General features: G+C 47.5%; 1 protein-coding gene across 5 annotated transcripts in view; it reads right to left on the bottom strand.

The window, feature by feature from the left end:
* Iqsec2 (IQ motif and Sec7 domain ArfGEF 2) overlaps positions 1 to 19,721 on the bottom strand; it is an 82,199-nt gene that overhangs the window by 13,413 nt on the left and 49,065 nt on the right. For 4 of the 5 annotated variants that reach the window (XM_052760391.1, XM_052760441.1, XM_052760644.1 and 1 more), the window contains 5 exons: positions 9,832 to 10,093; positions 8,658 to 9,059; positions 2,944 to 3,839; positions 1,282 to 1,443; positions 692 to 814 (listed from right to left, as the gene is read on the bottom strand). In XM_052760391.1, coding sequence (XP_052616351.1) covers positions 692 to 814; positions 1,282 to 1,443; positions 2,944 to 3,839; positions 8,658 to 9,059; positions 9,832 to 10,093 — 1,845 coding nt within the window. Of the gene's footprint in view, positions 1 to 691; positions 815 to 1,281; positions 1,444 to 2,943; positions 3,840 to 8,657; positions 9,060 to 9,831; positions 10,094 to 10,870; positions 11,432 to 19,721 lie in introns of those variants that run through there. The other variant, XM_052760554.1, reaches the window with a different exon arrangement.

The following is a 19,721-nucleotide window of genomic DNA, read 5'->3' as shown; positions in this document are numbered from 1 at the left end:
ATGCTCCAAAGGCGTGGAGCAAGATTTAGACCCCGCTCTGTTTGATCTTCAAAGCATTTAGAGCTGAGCACAGATATTATGGCATTAGATACACTCAAGTTCAAATCCTGGTTCAGCTAACTTACTCTAATGTCCCTGAACTTCAGATTTGTCATCTACAAAAATGGAAATACCAACAGAAGCATCTACCTCATAGAATGGTAGCCTTTTTTTTTTCCTTTCCAGTACTGGGCACAGAAACCAAAGGCTCATAGTCATGCAGCAAGCAAATGCTCTATCACTGTTTTACACACCCAGATCCATGAATGTTACCATTTACGACTGATGTTGTCACTAATATTAATATGCCTGTATCTCAGTTGCTAGAGCTAGATACTTTATATTTACTATCTCTGAACCTCACAAAGGCCTCTCAAGATGGGATTTACCATTTCTGGATTGTTGTTTGTTTGGTTAGTTTTTATTTTATTTCTTTGAGACAGGGTCTCTCAATGTAGCCCTGGCTGGCCTGGCACTCACTATGTAGACCAGACTGGCTTCGAACTCAGAGATCCTCCTGGCCCATCCCTCAGCACACCTGACCTTCATTTCTGTTTCATGGTGAGAAAATTAAAATGCTCAGAGAAGCGCCTTGTGGAAACAGGGCACCAAAGTAGAAAGGGATGGCTTCAGGAGTGGGAAGCAGGCACACCTGAAAGCTTCAATGAGTCGCTCCACTTTCTGGGCTTCACCCTGAACGCGAATATGGGATTGGAACTTCCTGAGCGCATCATCCAAATCCATAGAGGAGAAGTCCATCTCATCCACCACACAGCTGGAAAGTAAAGAAGCAGGGTGGGTGGGTGGTGGCCTTCTTCAGTTCTCTACACAAACCACTGAGCCACCCGCTCGCACAAGCAGCCCAACACTCCCACTGACATGCTTCCAAACTTTGGACCTAAAACACCTGAGAACAGAAAGTCTGGAGTTTAAGAAAATTGAAGGCACATGGTCACTAAGAGTGCTTTCCATTAATCTATTCATTTCAGTGATGGGAAACTGAGGCCCAAAGCAAAGTATTAGGTGAGCATGCCCCGTGGGGAACCACTCTTAGAAGACTTTAGGAATAGGGTCAAGAGAGCTAAGATCCTTTAGGAGCAGAGGGGTATGGGAACAGGAAAATCTATCCATCGTGTTTTGAAAAGGTTTATCTGAGCCCAAAAGATGGACTGCCCCCTCCCTTCCTCCTGCCTTCCTTTTCCAGGAATCCCTAGCCCGCCTGCCCCATGTTGGGGTCCTCACTCCAACACATCTCGGTTGAACTGCTTCTGCCGGTTCCCCAGGAATTCCCCTATCATCTGCCGGCTCAGGCCTTTCCGCTCCAGGATGAAGTGAGCCACCCCCACAGGAGTGTCCGACAGGAAACCTCGCTCAATCAAATACTGGATACCCTTCTCTGGCTTCCTGCAGAAAGAGAAGAGGTAGGTGAGATAGTTGGTCCTCTAGAACTGTGCTTGGTCCCATTTCTAGAACTGATTTGGGGCCCGACTAACCAAGGCTTCAGAGAGCTGAGGATCTATAATGTGGTCTAATTTCTTTAGGGCACAGATAAGAACACCACAGCACAAGAAGAAACACCTTTCCCATTTCACAGAGTTTCAAAATCCCAAGGCATCCTCACACTAATTTCCTCTTTTAGTGGAGGCATACCACAGTTGGAAGAAAATAAGTATCGAAATGAGAACCTACTCTCTGCCTGGATAGTTCCAGAAACCATCAGTCTTGAGAAAAGGCCTGAGTTCTAGACCAGACTGCATCTCAGGACCCTCAGGACAGGGAAGAAGTGAATAGGTTACTTTGTTCCATGTCCTACATCCTACCCAGCCTCTGTGGCTGTTTCTACAGATGAGGTGCCTCCAATGTTTTCAGAGGGTGGGACCAAAAAACCTGGGTTGGAATTATGCCCTGTGCAGAACTTGAATTTGGAAGTTTGGACTTTGATGTCCTAGGGGTCTCTCTGAGCAATCACTTTCTAACTGTATGGCTTTGCACAGCCTCTTTTACTTCTCCAGATCTCAGTTTCTTATCTCTAAAATAAGAACATTACTACTGGCCTTGCTGAGTTATTGTGAAACTTAAATATAGGTGGCAGTGTTTAACAGACTATAAAGATGTGAGGTACTACATCAAATGCCTTCCACTATATCTAATGTTTTCTAATTACATCTTATGTTTTCTAATTATTTTCTAATCAAATGCCACACTCTCACCCCCATTCCTAAGCACCTGGCACAGGACCAGGCACCTAGGAAGAGCTTAGTCACCGTTAGTCACACCAGCCTGCTGCCAAATACACAACCCTACTTACAGAAAGATGAAAAAACTGAAGCCCAAAGAAGGAACACAAGTTGCCTAAGGCTAAACAATGAGTGAACAAAGACCGATTAGGGGTCCTAGTCCCCATATTCTAGATTGCCTCCCCTCTGAAAAGGGGGTATAGGGATGACAACACCTGGAAGCCATTTTGGGGGAACATCTTGCCATCTTGCTCAAGATCAGACAAACAGATACTGAAAGCACTAGGACCCGAACTCAAGCATGTTGGGGGCCTCTCTATTTGGCAACCCTGTTTTTCCACCTTTGTTTCGTATTTTGGTTAATTGTCTTTTGAGACAGGGTCTTACTCTGTAGCCTAGGCTGGCCTGGTGCTCACAACAGCGCCTAGGCTGTCTTCTAACTGTGGCAATCCCTTTGACTAAAGTGCTAAGTTTTCCAAGCATTCACTGCTGCATCCACCTTCTGCCACCCTTCTACTAGTCCTGATACCTGGACATCTGGGGAGAAATACCATTTCACCAAATGACAGGATGGTAGAACCAAGGTCACTGCTTCGAGCTAGGTCCTAAAACAAGGTGCCCATGCAGGATGGGAAGAGGTAAAGAGGCTAGAACTGAGAGCACATACTTATTGAAGAGGTTGAGGCCAATTCTGTAATGCCGCCTCTGTACCACATCATTGTTGAAGGCTGGTGAGTCCCAGCTGTGCCGCGTTTCCCTCTGGTAAGTCTGCTTGCACAGGCCAGTGGCTGGAGGTTCCCTCAGGCTATCCCGAGAAGAGGAGCCAGAGCTGCAGTTGATGGTCTCATTGGAGTTGCTGGAGCTCTCAAGGCTCTCATTGTCTCCACCATCAGAGTTCTCACCTGCTGCCTCACACTTGCCCAACCTCCGACCTCCAGCCACACCACTGGGCCCAGTGCCACTATTGGGGGCTGCTGGCAGGGGCCCTGGTGGGGCTGGAGCTGGACCCTCAGGGGCAGGGTAGTGGCGGTGTGGGATTGGGGCCCTGCCTGGTGGCCCCTTGTGCTTCAGGGTCCCATGGGGGCTGCAGCCATCAGCCTCATACACCAGCTGGCGGTGGACAGACCCGCGATCTGAGCGGTCACTCAGGTCTACAGAACTGTCACTGGGAGGCTCAATGGTAAGGAGGGGAAGGTGTGCAGCCCGGAGCCGGAAATCCCGGCACTCCAAGCACCCAGGACCCCTGCGAGCGCCTTCCTCACGGCTACCATCTTCCCGGGTCCCTGGTGGCATTGGTGGAGGAACTGGTGGGAGGGGAGCTGGTGCCCAGAACTCAGGGCGGCCTTGGGGTGGGGGTTCTGTGCTGGGCAGTCGCTCGGGTGATGGAGGAGGAACTGGGTCATCCAAGTAGAGGGGAAGGTCACTGAAGGATGTGGCTGAGCTGTCCTCTTGATGTTCCTTTGATTCCCGCTTCTCCAGCTGGGCTGACCCTGGCTCCTCAGACATAGGCCCCGATGGGTGGCAGTTCAGAGCCTCATCGATGGATTCAGCCAGAGACTTAACCTGTATACAGTGAAAGGTGAAAAGGGAAAGGGAGGAATGATGAAGGGAGGAATGGTACAAGGATCAGAAGGAGAGAAAACAGAAGGATAGGCAGGGAAAGCTTCCTGGTGGGTTGGCTAGGAAAGCAGGTGTCTGTGTCGCCTCCCCCCACCCATAGGTTCTTTATTTTAAACTTTTAAAATATTTATTTATTCACTTAGTGTATATGGGGGTTGGGTGTTTTGCCTGCATGTTATGTCTGTATACCACATGTATGCCTGGTACAGTGGAGACCAGAAAAGGGTATCAAATCCTCTGAAACTGGAGTTAGAGAGGGCCATCACCCACCATGTGGGTACTGGGAATCAAACCTGCCACCTCTCCAGCCCTTTGTTACCCCTTTATATGTATGTATATTTTTTATTGAAAATAAATTTATTTTCACACAGTGTATTCTGATCAAAGTTTCTCTTCCCCCAACTCCTCCCAGATCCTCCTTACCCACCCAACACCATGCCTTCTTTCTCTCTTTAGAAAACAAACAAAAAATCAAACAAACCAGAAAAAAATAATTTAAAAAAATCAAAGAAAAATCACAAGAAACACACACATACTTATGCAATCAAAACCCATAAAACACAAAATCAGAAACCATAATACACAAGCAAAAGACCAGTTAGATGAAAAATATCCAAACAAAGCAGTATGAGACAAGAAGTCTGCAAAAATACCATTGAGTTCATTGTGTGTTGTCCAGCCCTTTATTTTACAAGGAAATCCAAACCCATGGGTTTGTTTGTTTGTTTGTTTTTGAGACAGGGTTTCTCTGTGTAGCTTTGGAGCCTTTCCTGGATCTCACTCTGTAGCCCAGGCTGGCCTCAAACTCACAGAGATCCACCTGGCTCTGCCTCCCGAGTGCTGGGATTAAAGGCGTGCGCCACCGCCGCCTAGCTTCCCACAGGTTCTTAATAGTTTACAAAATAACTCCCAGGTAGTCACAGAGTTCACAGAGGCTAGGACTAACAAGGACAAAATGCCTTCACAGACACTCCGCTATGTCTATCTCCGTATCAACCCAAGTCAAATAGTACCTCCTCCCTCATTCAAGCCACACTCCTACCTCTGTCATACCATCTCAAATTCCCATCCAGGGAAACCCCCAAATCTCAGCTTCCTCCCAGAGCTCTCTGTGTGAATATCTCTTAGGAAATCCATAATATTTACTCTTGAGGATCTGAACTGCACCCAGTAACTCTACCTCCCTGTATATCTAGCTTCCAAACTGGCCCCTAATGGCCTCTTCCTCCTGGTATTCATAATCTTAGATACCACACTGCACTAGAGTTGGTCTGTGTGGCCCACAACACATGGTAGAAATGAAGGTATATCATTTCTGGAATGAGACTGTCAATTTCTGTCTTGCATACTCCCTTTGACTTGTATCCTTCAGACTCCTTGCCTAAGGGAAGCCACACTGTGAACAGTCCTAAGGGAGAGGAACTGCCAACAAAGGAGTTAACCTGCCAGCCCCCGTCCAGCCTTTGGAGACTGTGTCCTACACAGCTTGACAGCAGCCTCCTGAGAGATCCAGAAGCAGAATCATCCAGCCATGCCCCTCACAGCTTCTTGGCCCTCAGAAACTGCATAATAAATGTTGGTTGTGTGTGTGTGTGTGTGTGTGTGTGTGTGTGTGTGTGTGTGTGTGTGTGTGTGGTGCACACCTGTAATTAAAGCACTTCAGAGGCTAAGTTTGAAGAAAAACAAAGCTAAGAGCTAGTTTGTTGCTTAAGCTCAGTTCTAATGTCGGGGTTTCTTATTTGTTTTACAATTTATTATGACTGTGTCTGTTAGCACATGATGTGTAGGTATAGGTACAGAAGCCACAGCATGTGTGTAAAGGTCAGAGGACAAGTTGGTGGCACTGGTTCCTCTCTTTCCACCTTTACATAGGTTCCAAGGATTGAACTCAGGTCACCAGGCTTGCACAGCAAGTGCCTTTACCCACTGAGCCAGCTCACTGGCCCCTAAGGTCAGTTTTAAGTTACTGAATTTTGGGGTAGTTTGCTGTACAGAAATAGGTAAGTAATACATTTCCCCCACATCTGACTTAGATAGCACAGAGTGCTAGATCAGGCCTAGTTCTTCTATCTCTTCCATCAGATGCTATTCTCCTATTCTCTACTCTTCCCTTGAGGAACAGGTGCAAGCTCAGTTTCTATTTTAGATCAGCTACTACTTGACACAGAAAAGATGCTTAATTATCATATAAATGAATGGATGCATGATACAGATCTTCCCTTCATTACTTCTTTCCTTCCCTCCATATTTTTACTAGCCTCAGAGAAGCATGCATAGACCAATGATAGGGTCAGATAACAGAGCTCAGATCACAGTGATTTCTTCTTTTATAAAGCCTGATTCATTCAATAATTTCTACCAAGTACCTCCTTAGTTTTAGGAGAAAAAAAAACCAACTAACTTAGCAGTTACCATATACCAGGTGCTTTCATGCATGTTATCTAGTTGAATGCATCTTCCCAACAGTCCTGCAACAGCACTAAAAAGAAAGCTTTATCTCCCTTTTGCTGACCAAAAGGTAAAACTGTTTGTCCGAGGTCATACGGCTGGGAAATGGCACAACTGGGATTTTCACCCGGGGAGCCAGGCTAAAATATCCTCAGCTTAGAATGACCTCCCATTCCACTCACTGCCATGTTCATTCCCATCATTCCATAGTTTTGCCTGAGCAAACAATGCCCTCTTCAACATCTCTAACTAGCTACATCTTTTCAGTCCCGTAAGGCCTAGTTACGATGCTGTCTTCTCCAAGACACGTCTCTGGTCCTCCCAGAATCCCTTCTGGTTCTGAACATACTCTGTTTTAGGAGACAACCATGCACCTATATGTCTTCTATTGTCTACCAGACTGGGAGATCCTGGAGAATATGAACCAGAGCACAAGGCTTAGCCTCAGTCTCCTCCTTTATGAAATGGGGAAAATAATCTCTACCTTACAGATCTGTTGTGAAGCATACAGAGCACCTGGCATCCACCAGGTGTTCATTATGTTAGTAAAGCCTTTATTTGCTGTTATAGCAAGTTTCAAACAGTGGAGACTTTTTGTTTTCTTCTCTGTTCTATATTCTCATATTTTATTGCTTTATTGCATTTATTGTATGTGTGCACATGTGCTTGTATGTCACAGTGCATATGCGAAGATGACAGGAAAACTGTCAAGAATCATTTCTCAGGGCTGGAGAGTTGGCTCATCTGTTGTTACTTTTCTAGCCCCAAGTTTCCAAGTTCCTTCCACAATTCTCCCCAAAACACGGTCAAGTCTGTCACAGCAATATCCCATGAACCTTGTACCAATTTCTATTCTAGTTACAGTTTCTATTGCTGTGATAAAACTATGACCAAAAGCAACTTGTGGAGGACAGGGTTTATTTCATTTTACATTATGTAGTCCATCATCCAGGGAAGTCAGGCCAGAAACTCAAGGCAGGAACCTGGAGGCAGGCTAGCTCAGTCTGCATTCTTTCCTCCTTTTTGTTTGTTTGGTTTGGTTTGGTTTCGATTTTTTGAGACAGGATTTCCCTGTGTAGCTCTGCCTGTCCTGGAACTCACTCTGTAGTCCAGGCTGGCCTTGAACTCAGAGATCCTCCTGCCTCTGCTCCACCAGTGCTGGGATTAAAGGCGTGTGCCACCGCCTGGCTCAACCTGCTTTCTTATAGCACCCAGGACCACCAGCCTAGGTGTGGCACAGCCTACAGTGATCTGGACCCTCCACATCAATCATCAAGCAAGAAAATGCACCACAGGCTTGCCCGTGGGCCAGTCTGATATGGGCATTTTCTTAACTGAGGTTTCCTCTTCTAAAACGACCATCTGTCAAGTTGACACAAAACTAGCAGCACAATGGTTAAGAGCACTTGTTACTCTTTCACAGGACCCAAGTTTGGTTCCCAGCACCCCTGGGTGGCTCACAGTCATTCATAATTCCAGTTTCATGGGATCAGACATTCTCTTTTGAATGTAACAGGTATCAGGTGTGCACATGGTACACATACATACATGTAGGCAAAACACCCAAACATATAAAATAAAATAAATAAATCTTTTTATAAATCAGTCTTTGTGGACTGGAGAGAGATGGCTCAGTGGTTAAGAATATATATCGCTCTTGCAGAAGATTGGAGTTTGGTTCCCAGCACCCATGCCAGATCCCTCATAACCACCTTCAACTCTAGCTCTAGGGTACCTGACATCCTTTTCTAGCCTCCTTGGGCAACTGTACACACCTGGCATACACGCACAGATACACAAACATAAAAATAAAGTACTTAAAATAAACACTCTGTTCTCTCCTTCCACAGTGTAGGTTCTGGGGATCATCAAGCTTGGCAGCAAGTGCCTTCAGCCACTGAGCCATCTTACTGGCCCTATGCCCCATATTCTAACATGCTTGTTTTAACAATGTAGTCCCCCCTAGCCCCAACAGTACTGGAGATAAAAACAGGACCTGGAAATTTTAGGCAAGTGCTCTACTACTGAGCTACATCCCTGCCTTAGGGTTTTTTTTGTTGTTGTTTTACATAGGTGTTCCTAATCCTCCTGTCTCAGTCCTGCCAGTGCTTCTATTATACACTCAGCTGTAACTTTTTCTCATGTTAACAATTCTTTCTCATCACTCTCAAAGTCCCAATTCAAATCACTGCTATTTGTTGCTATTAAGTGCTCAGTAGTGCACATTCTTGCAGTTTGGAAACTAGATAAAAAGCAGTAGAAGCAGCCAGAGCCAGGGAATGGAGAAGAAAAGCCCCTTTCAGGGCTCCTGACCTGTTTGGAGAAGGAGTCCTCGAGCTCTGTGATGTCATTAGAAAACTCTCCAGATGTGGTGACTGAACTTCCACCACCATCGATGCCCCCACCACAGGAGCCTCCATAGGGGAGACCCCGTTCAAGCCGGTGGCTCCGGGCACCAGCCATGGCACCCTCATCCAGTGAGGCAGGCTTGCCCTCGAAGTATGCAGGGTTCTGTGCTTTTTCGTACTCCTCAAAAGAGAACTGCATCCGCATGTTGGACAAGATGATGCGGCGGGACATGCGGCTCTCTGAAGCTGAGCTGCGCAGCCGCTCAAAGTTCTTATTCATACGATACTGGCGAAAGGCTGTCTGGATGGTCCTGGCAGCCCTGCGGCTCAGGAAGGAGCCCCCATACTTCCTCTCCAGCATTTCCACCTGTCAGAGGAACAAGTTCAGAAAGTTGCCAGAGCCTCACGGCCTTGGTCCTCAACCATACCCCACTCAAGTTACAACTAACTGCTGGAAGTCCTGGCAGGCTCTGTCTGTGCCCAGTGTTTTCTCACTTATAATCCCAGGATGTATATAGGCGCAAGAAAAAAGGAAACATAGTTTTTAAAATCAGAAAAAGCTTAGAGAAACCAAAAAATGAAAGAAAGGAAACAGTAAATGAAGAGTAATAAGTTGAAGGAAGAAGAAAGAGAATCAGAGTAAGAGAAAAGCAGGAAGGGAAGGAAAGACGGGAGGGGGCGAGGGAGGATTCACCTGCAGTCCAAACATCCAGGCATAGCCATAAGTAACATGTTGGTAACTGCCCTTCCAGGCTCTATTTTTCTGAAATCTTGGATATTGTCCTCCCTTCCCGCGCTCCCTTTTCTCCACCCCCAGCCCCTCCAGACAGCGTATTGTATCATACTGTGAAATCGTCATGTTATGTGTGTGCCTCCCCCCTTAGACTGCATGTCTTTGAAGGCTGGATGCAGGTCTCTCTCCTTCATCTTTTGGACCCCATTATTGGAGCTCAATAATGTCTGCTGAGTGCAGTGAATGTGAATCACCTGTACAATGACAGGTCCTGGAGTCAGTCTTCTCCAGTTCCAGCCTTACTGTCCCTCCCTGAATACCACCCTCAAGTACCACACCCCAACCTCCCTCCTTTGGCTCTCTCTGTATCCCACTCCCATTTTCAACCAGAGCATCTCTTCTGCACCTTCTTGTCCTGCAGGTCTGTGGAGAGTTCATAGCTGTCTGACAGGGCCTTGGAGCGCTTTATCTCCTCCTCCTCCTGCTTCCTCAGGGCGACACTGGCCGGCTGGAGGCGTGCCCTCTGAGCCCAAGGAAGGCCCACCCCAGCAGGCGGGCCCCCCATGTGGCTGCTGGTGGGGGGCAGCTGGCTCAGTCGGTAGGGGGGTTGGCTCCCAGGACTATCAACCGCTGTGCTCAGGTCACTGCCTGGGGCATCACCCTCCACACTGTGGGGATGAGATAAAAAGAGCTAGGATGTGGCAAGGAGAGAGGCTTGCTAGGCCCAACTGAGTCCACTAGATCCTGCCCCCAACCCCATCTTCTCCCATTTCCTCAGATACCTAGGGACCCCAACATTTAAGAGACCATCCATCTGTTTCCTCACTGCCTGCTTCCCTCAAGTACCCTGGTTTATCTTCATTCCCTTTCAGTTCCTTCCCTTTGGAACCCCATCTCCATAACTTCGTTCTGAGACACGTTCCCTCAGGGGTGTTTTCTCAGTTCTGTCCTCAGTCCTTCCTACCCACCGCTCCTCACAATGTGTCCTCCAGTCACAACCCTACCCCTAGTCTCCTCCCACTCCCGTCCCTAGCAGCTCCAACCTCAAATCTTCCTTCCCCTGATGGCCTAGTTTCCCCCTCCCCCTTCCCCTCCCAGCTCTAGCCCCTCACAACCCCATGCAATGATTTCCCAGAACTACCCCAGACCAGTTTCCTTGATGTATAGCCCCCCCCAAGTCTTGTTTGATGATTCCTGTACCCTGCCCATCCAGGTTCTCCCCCCCCCCCAACCCAGCCCTGCCCCTGTGCCCTGCCCCTGCCCTTAGCAGCCTGGAGTCCAGGCCTGGCCAGTTCCCAGGGTTCCCAGGCTGCTGCTGCTGCTGCTGCTGCTGTTAGTGTTGCTGTTACTGCTGCTGCTGCTTCTGCTGCTGCTGCTGGTGAGAGGGCAGGGTGAAGGCACAGGCTGGGCCACAGTGGGAAGTGCCTCCCATTCAGCATCCTCACAGGTAAAGAGCTGCCCTGCGGGGAAGCTTCCTTTTTCTCCTCATGTCCTCCTCTGCTCAGCTGGGGGAGGAGGGCAGGGGGTTCTCAGGTCGAAAGGTGGCAGGAGCTGGGTCCCAGGTCTTGCCTGCTGGGGTTACTAGAGCTGTTGTTCTGCCGACCTGCTCCCACAGTGCCATGGCAACCAGGCTGCCAGGGAACCCAGGTGGCGGCAGAGCTCCAGGGCATGGTGAGAAGCACAGAGGTGGGGAGAACCAGGAAGGCTGAGGAGTGGAGGAGGTTGTAGGAGAATGGGTGTGGCTGGGGCTAAAAGTCTGATCTTTTTTTTCCCCCCTGGGGGAAGCAGTATAGGCTGTGGGAGCTCCTGGCTAGTACAAGCATTAAAGGGCCTCTCCTCAGCTTCTATTGGCAGAGGCCAGGGTGCAAGGCAAGGGTAAGTTGGGTGGGTGGAAGGGGTTACCTACTAGCACAAGAGCTCACGCTGTCTGGGGACTGCCAGCCCTCTGTGCTGGAGGTCAGAGGCAGTGGAGCTGGGCTCTGCCCTGGCGGGAATTCTTACTCGATTTTCATCCTCCACCCTCCCAAGTACTAGTCAGAATGAGACTGAAGGACTGCTTTCTACCCTAAATTCTCCTTCCTCTCAGACCTCAGAGACCCCTGTTGCCACCCTCCACAAGTTAGACCCAGCCCAGTATCAAAGACACTCCTGTCTCCCTCGGGATGCAGGAGCCTGCTCACCAACCTCTCAAACCTCTCCCTTAGCAGTACACATTTCAAATCCAGCTTTGGTCAACTATCTCCTCTATCCACAAAAACATCCACAGCTCACACTGCCTACAAGTTAGTCCAATTTCCCATCATTCTGGCATTGAAGACCTCTCCAAGGTTCAACAGACAATGAATGAATGCTTCTAGAACACTTAGTATTTAGGTATCGTTCTGACCACTTCGTACTCAATAACTTGGCTGCTCTTTCTAACGACCCTATAAAGTTGTTATTTGTCTTCATTTTATATAGAAAACAAAGTCCAGGGAGGTTAGCTACCAACAATACAAGCAGGATTCAAATCCAGGCAGCATGATTTCAGAATTCACACTCTCTGTAGACCAGGCTGGCCTCAAACTCACAGAGATCCACCTGCCTCTGCCTCCCAAGTGCTGGGATTAAAGGCGTGCGCCACCACTGCCCGGCTGTTCACACTCTCAATCATCAAGCAACCCCTAATCTAATTCACCTGAGCCTAGATCCTGTTTTTTTTTTTTTTCTCAGATGTTCCTCAGTCCCTTACCTCTCAAACTGCTCATATACTATCTTCCACTCCCAAGGCCATCCCCATCATTTCTGGTAGTACAATCTGAGAAATGCCCCACATGCTAGTTCTGTTAAGATTCAAGTCATATGCCCCTACTGAGATGCCCCTTAAATCTTGCCACTAGCCAGAAATTACTGCTGATCTTGCTCAGAGCCCCTACCTTTGCACATGACTCCTTTTCCTGGCACAGATTAGATTTGGCAAAGAGTGCATGACTCTCAGTATCCCAGCATAGGAAGAGAATTTGGTAAATGCCTATCTGGCTAGCAAAGGGTATGGGGCATAGACCAGAGTAGGTGTTTCTGGCATGAGGGAGTCAGTGAATGCTCTTGGCGACTGCTCTAATAAGATTCTCACCCGAATTTGTACCACAAACTCCAGTCTTATTTGCAAATCTCTTCTCTATCCTGTGGATAGTGAGAACGTTGAAACATACAAATTAGCCCATCTTGCTTTCTCATCAAATCCTGCCACAGCTTCCTATAATTCACTCAATAAACAATAACCAAGGACTTTCCATGTGTCATGCACAGCACTAAGCACCGGAGATACAGTAAAAAGCAAAGCCACCAAATTATTTCTTCAGGAGGGTGATATTAGAGTTGAGGAAAACAGACGAAAGGAAGGAGGAAGGAAGGAAGGAAGGAAGGGAAGAAAGAAGCAAATGTCTATCACTTCAAGTAGAGCTAAGCACTAAGATGGAAAATAAAGCAGAGTGTAAAAAGGTGCTGTTTTAATCGTGTGTGCGTGTGAAAGAGAGAGAGACAGAGACACAGAGAGACGGAGACAGACGAGCGATAGAACTCAGAGAATTATGCAGACTTGGCAAGCTCTTTACCACTGGAGCCATAAACCCAGCCAAATGTGTTATTTTAGACGTGGTGTCCAGGAAAGCCCTGGGGTGGGGGTAGGGGATGACACAGAAGCAGAACCCTGATGGAAATGAGGGAGTGAGCTGTGCAGCTGTCTGAGGCAAGAGAGTAGCCAGTACAACAGGTCTACATGCTTAAGGATCAATGAAAAAGACAGTATAGCCAGAACATAGTGAACAAAAGAGAGTAATGAGAGATAAGACAGGCAATGAGATTTGTACAGGTTAGTTTTTGTCAACTCGACACAAGAGAGAGTCACCTGGAAAAGCAGAGCTTCAACTGAGGATTTGCCTCCATCAGATTGGCTCGTGGGCATATGTGTGGGCATTTTCTTGGTTTATGAGATGTGGGAGGGCCCAGCCCCAGCCCACTGTGGATGGTGCCACCCTGGGCAGGTGGTCCTGGGGTGTATAAGAAAGCAAGCCATTAAGTGGCATGGTCTCTGCCTCAGTTCCTGCCTCCAGGTTTCTGCCCTGAGTTCCTGCTCTGACTTCCCTCAGAGATGGACTGTTACCTGGAAGTGTAAGATGAAATAAACCCTTTCCTCTCCAAGTTTCTTGTGGTTCGTGTTTTATCACAGCAACAAAAGGCAACTAACACAAGAGACACTGAGCCTATCATAAAGATTTTGGCTTTTGATCTGACTGTGATGAACATAGAAGGGATGTAACCTAACTTATCATCAATAGAACAGCCTCCAGCTTCCTTACTTGGCCTGAGCCATATATCACACCCAAATCTGGCTACCTTCTGCTCACACTTCGACATTTAGCTTAGGTGTGCCCTTCCACACCTGCTTGCCTCCTTCACACAGGTTACCTTACATACATGCCCCTCCTTCATGCTACTGTAGGGCTCTGCAGTCATCTCTGCTCCCTGCAACAGGCTTTGTTAGCCCCCTTCAAAGTGAAGAAAGGTAGAGTCGATATAACTGTAACTCACGGCCATACATCGTTATTAAGTAAGAAAGCCAGGATGCAAAGTCAGAGATCAGACTGCCCTCTAATGATATCTCAGCGCTTCTCCTACTCCCAGTCCTGTGCTGCTCCAGGCTCTCTACTCCTTGGTAATTCCTCTCTTGAGAACTTGCCCCATTTTGATTGCAAAGGGAACAGTTGCAGGAACTGTAGGGTGGCAGCATAGCCTCCCATTGGAGAGACTGGCCAAAACAATGGAGATTGCTTGAGGGGTTGCTCCTGCTATCATACATACTGCTAAAGAATCCAGAGGTGTGGAACGCTTCAAGTCAGAGCCCCTAAACACTAAAACGCTTTAGTTACAGGCCAGTCACATGGAAACCCCCCTCCCCCCCCCCACACGAATAAGTATAACATCACAGACATAGCATCCATAGCCACACGGAAGTAAACATGAATACATGTAGACACAAACACACACTGCCTGCTGGACTATTCTTTAGGGGGAAATGAGAGCATCCTTTGCAGAGGGGGAGAATAAGCCATGCTACACAAATAACCACAGAACAAAGTGGAAAGTTATCAGGGCTGGGGAATATAGGAAGTGATGGGGGAGTAAAGGAGAGAGATTCCTTCTGCTTGGGGGTGGCTGAGCAGAATAAAAATAAACTGGCACTTAACTATGCACCTACCCCGTGTCAGGCATTTTCCACACATTATTTAATCTGCATGGCAAACACAAGGGGAGAATTAGGATTCCTGTTTTACAGAGGAAGAAAACAGCTCTAAGAAGGAAACTGCCTGACAAAGGTCACAGAGCTAGTAACCGGCAGGATGGGGATTCAGACCCAAAGCCTGTGCTGGCCCTCCTGCTGTCTTGAAGTCTTCCTGGGAGAGGAAGCTCATGGACTGTGCTTTGCCTAGGAGGAGTTAGGAGAGATGAGAGTAGGGGACTCTTGTAAGCCAAGGCTCTAAGATAGGGAGTAGCAGGATAGGATGCCTTCTAGGGACTTGAGGCTGGCTTGACCATGAGAGAGGGTGGGGCACTGACCCTTCCCAGATGCTACTCCTGTTTAGTGTGGGAATGTCTTCTCTCCCTCCGTCTCTTTATTGGTACTGCCCAGAGCCAGGAATTCAGCAGGGAATGGGATCAGAATGCAGTTGCCATGGAAATGAATGGAGACTGTTGCTATGGATACCATAAGATGAGGGCAAGAGGAAAGCAAGGTTGCTGAAAACTATCCCCATGACAACTTAGGTTGGAAAGGGAAGGGACTGGAAGTGAAATACAAGAAAACGAGAAGGTGAGGGTATGGAGATGGAACCAATGGCTTTAGGCTCTAGAGGGAAAAGACTGGGCGAGGAGGTTGGAGCTGACAGAGAATGGCAGGAGATACTAAGGAAAAGCAGCCACTGCCCGACAGCTCTTCTGCAAGATGTTTTTGCTGTCCAATCCAGTGCCACAGAGACTCCAATCCCAAATTCATCCTAGATTAACTAACCACTAGCCTGAGGGCTGACCAGGTAAACAGTGGGAAAGCAGATTCTGGGAGCCCAAAGACCTGGGCTGGAATCCTGAATCTGCTCATTTGAAGCCCCAGAAAAGTATTAGTTTTAACTTATTTATTCTTTTCACTAGGTCGAGCAACTGTGCAAAGTTTGAGTCTTCCCCCTGAAGGAGATATAACATATGAGAATCTGAGGTACAGAGAGATGAACTCAGTTGCAGAGTCTCCTACAAGTAGTGGAGGAGCCAAGACTCAAAAGAAAACATATCTGAACACACGAGGCTGGTAGTATGGCTGAGTGGCAGAGCATTTGCCTAGCATCTCCAGGTTTGGGGTTCAATCCCCACATCCACACACAGAAAACAGTAAGTCTGCATACAAAGCTCATGTTCTTCCTGTCCCTTTCCAGTGTAGTCCCTGCACAATCCATCTCTCCATTTCTTCCCATAGTGGCACACAAGGGACTAGACATCGGGTAAATATTTGTGGAGTGGTGAGCAAGGAAGCAGGAAAGCCTGAAGTTAGATGGGAAAAGCTCCCGCACTTAAGAACAATGATTCATGGCTTCGTACATGAGATCCACAGAGCTGGAGTGAACTTTACAAACAAATTTTAAGAACTATCCAATCCAGCAGATCCAGGTGAAGCCCAGACAGTGAAAGTGACCTCTCTTCAAAACTTCCCTATCTCCTAGGCAAAAGTTGCACGTTGAGCTACAAAGATCCACGCCACCCCCACCTCAGCACTTCCTGTTGCCTCTCACTCTGCCTTGTATGCTCCAAACAGGGAACAATAACTACTTGCAATTCCTCTATAGCAAGCTCATCCATCATCTTTCCGGGCTTGCATTCACAGACTTGCTTTATTTTTCCTGTCCAAAATGTCTTTTCTTCCGTTCACCTTTGGACTTAACTGGCCTAGATGAGCTCATCCTCATTTTGTGTACCCTGAGCAGGCAGCTCTTGCAGCCAAGTCAGTTCTGACTCACTCTCACCCTCCCCAAAACCAACAAGATCAGGTACTGTCTCCTCTGTGTCTCGTGCTCACCCACCTCCTGGTGGCCCTTACCACCAGCTAACGTGATTTTCTCTTGAAGTATGCATTGCCCACTCTTGATCCCCATATCTGTTTTCCGAGAGTAGTAGCCTGGCATGATTCACTTTCATGGAGCTACCATGCCCAGGTCAGAGACTAGCATACATCTGTTGCTCAGCTACCTTGTTCCCTAAATCCGCAGGTAACATATGTTTGCATGTATGTAACCATCTGCGTGATAACTGTTACCCTAAGAGCCACAGCCCCAAGTTTAAAAGTCAACCATATCTCACCCTTGTGATTACTTTCACTGGGCATATACATAGAGACTTCCAGGTGCAGAAAGCCAGAACCTCACACAGAAACCTCATATTCTCAGAATTCCTCATGCTGGCTTACATAATCACATTTCCTTAGATCTACAACAGCTCACACAGTCTCTCACTACTGTGAGACCTGTGCAGCCTCACACACATGTACACATAGATGCACAGACACATGGAGGTATATTTTTCTCACAATGGATATAAGCCTGCTCCCTTCCCAAACCACAGAGCCTGTTTGATCCAGCCAAATCAGTTGCCTGAATGGGGTTACCACTCTTCCAGTTCCCAAGATGACCGCCTGCCCTTTACTTGCTCTCTTCCTTCATTCAGTTAACCCCTGCCCACTTCCTCTATTTCCACTCAAATAAAGCATAGATGATCTCCTTCTCCCAGTCACAGGTCACCTAGACTCACACACCCTAGAGAGACATTTGAACACATTAATTACTCACCACTGCCAAACTTGACCCTGGAGCACCCCTGTGGGTATTGTTTTCCCATATGGTCCCTATTCCCTGTAATGTCTTCTCACTTCTTGCCACCTAATCAAATCTTTCCCAATACTTGAGACCCAGTTCTTACCCTTCTTCCTCCAGCAAGCCCTCCTGGATCCTACTATTCCCCACCCACCTTTCCATTTCCTAATATAAACACAACATGGAAGGGGGAGCACAAATCCATAGAAGCCACTGTCTTCTCTCCCGACAGCACCCTTTAAAGCAGTGGTTCTCAACCTTCCTAATGCTGCAACCCTTTAATACAGTTCCTCATGTTGTGGTGACTCCCAACCATAAGATTATTTTCTTTGTTACTTCCTAACTCTTGTTTTGCTGCTGTTAAGAATTGTAATGTAAGTATCTGTGTTTTCCAATGGTCTTAGGTGATCCACAGGTTGAGAACCACTGCTTTAAAGAGCCAGGTCAAGGAAATGTTTACATTCATGTTGGGGAAATGGCTTCTTCTCAGAGATCTTAAAGTTACAGTATCAGAACCAAGGAATCCGAATATTCAAATCATATCATCAGAATTTTTAAATGGTAGAATTATGAGATCAAAAATCATAGGATTGGACAATCCAAGTATCATAACACTGTAGAAAGAGAACTCACAGAACTATGAAACATGTCCCTGCATCATCGTATTTTCAAAGCTCATAATTACAGCTTCTTAAAATGGTAGCATCTCAGATTCAGAATGTCAGAGCTGGAAGAACTCTGGTGACCCTGGTCAACCCACTCTCCCCAGTTTCCAGATGGGTAAACTATATGTATTGCAGAAGTCAAGGGTCATGTGCAAGATTAGCCATTTCGAAGATGCCTCCAGCTAGTGCACTGAAGACAGTAACAGGTGTGCTCATGCTGGGAGACATTCACACATTTATTTATTGAATGACTTTTAGGTGTTGACAATGCTACAAATCAACTCCTACTCTGTCTTCCAGCCCATTACCAGCCCTGGATAGGAAAGAAGGCAAAGTTCTGGTGGGAATGGAGACAGGGAGATGGGGTGGGGTGGAACATACATCAGACAGAGAGAAGAGATCAGCTTTTATTGATGGAAATTTCTTTATACATAGCAACACACATGCTGAAAGGCCTTTTCCTCCTGATCATGTTTACAGAGCGCTATGGGAGTGATAGGGGTTGGGGAGAGGGTATGAGGTGAGGCCTTCAAGCAGTGGAGTAAATGGCAGCTATGGCCACAGCAAGGAGCAAGGGGATGAGTGACGGGGAACTAGGCAGGCTGGGTTCCTGCTCCCGTCTGGTCCTCTGAGCCCTAGGCACCCTGCATCTCTGTTTGTGCTCACAGAGGACAGAGGTAGGTCCTTGGGGTGTCATTTGGAGACCTCTCCAGTAGTAACAGGCTCCAGGGTGCCTGGGAAGTGGGGGTATGGGTGCAAGAGGGTCCAGGTTCCAAGCTTCAAGCTCCAAGCTCTGCTTCTCCCATATTTTAGTAAAATCTAGGACTCCAGCTCTTTAATTCAAGGGCTAGAGCCTAGGGGAGACAGCAGGGGTGGGGAGGAATTCCAAGAAGGAGGTCGGGGAAGAAAGAGCATGATGCTTGCCCATCTGGTTCCTGAAGCAGGGGACAGGGTCCCATGAGGGATCCACAGAGGCAGGGGGCTGGGGGCTGGTTAAGGCTTTTGCTTCTGCATAGAAAATGGCCCTTGTCCTCTCAGTTATCGAGAGGAGGGACTACTGCATTCGGAGGCCGGACAGCAGAACTGGTGAGCGTCTTCCTCTTCCTCTTCCTCAGTTTCCTCCTCCTCCTCCTCTTCCCTGGGGCCAGGAAGGGCAGGGTAGAGGCCACAGGCAGGGGTGACAGAGAGAGGCAGAGACATTAGTTTGCAGAGAAGGGGAGATACATGAAGGGCCAGAACTGGGAGGTTGGGCTAGGATGGGGGTCCAAATGGGGAAGCCAGTGTGACACGTTATCCAGGGCCACATCCAACTCAGTCTCCAAGGAGCCTATGGGTGGTCCCCTTGTGGAACAGCCCTCCCCAACCCAGCCTCAATCTTAGGGTCACCTTCACAGTATAGAAACACAATTTTTGACTCTGACAGGTGCCCAGCCTTCATTTCCCAATAAATAATAGCAACCTGTTTGGGGCTAGAACTTTATATGCACATCTCATCTAACTCCTGCAACAACTCTGCAGAAGCAGCATTTTAGAAATAAACTTTGATAAGTTCACAAAGTTAGATAAACTGACTGAGGTCACACAACTGTGTATAAAATATAGTCAGGATCTGAATCAGGAGTTCTTAGAGTTTCAGGTCTCAGACTCAGTCCTTCCAGGTTTTGTGCTAGAAATCTATTCTGTCCTTACAGAACAAAGTTTTGTGTTTCCTTAAGACTCAAGGTCAGCAAAACCAAGAATGA

The sequence above is a fragment of the Peromyscus californicus genome, unplaced genomic scaffold (assembly GCF_007827085.1).
Source record: "Peromyscus californicus insignis strain IS unplaced genomic scaffold, ASM782708v3 Scaffold_10__1_contigs__length_136768540, whole genome shotgun sequence".
Taxonomy (NCBI): Eukaryota; Metazoa; Chordata; class Mammalia; order Rodentia; family Cricetidae; genus Peromyscus; species Peromyscus californicus.
Note: the sequence above shows the minus strand (reverse complement) of the source record. Positions and strands in the feature narration are given on the sequence as shown.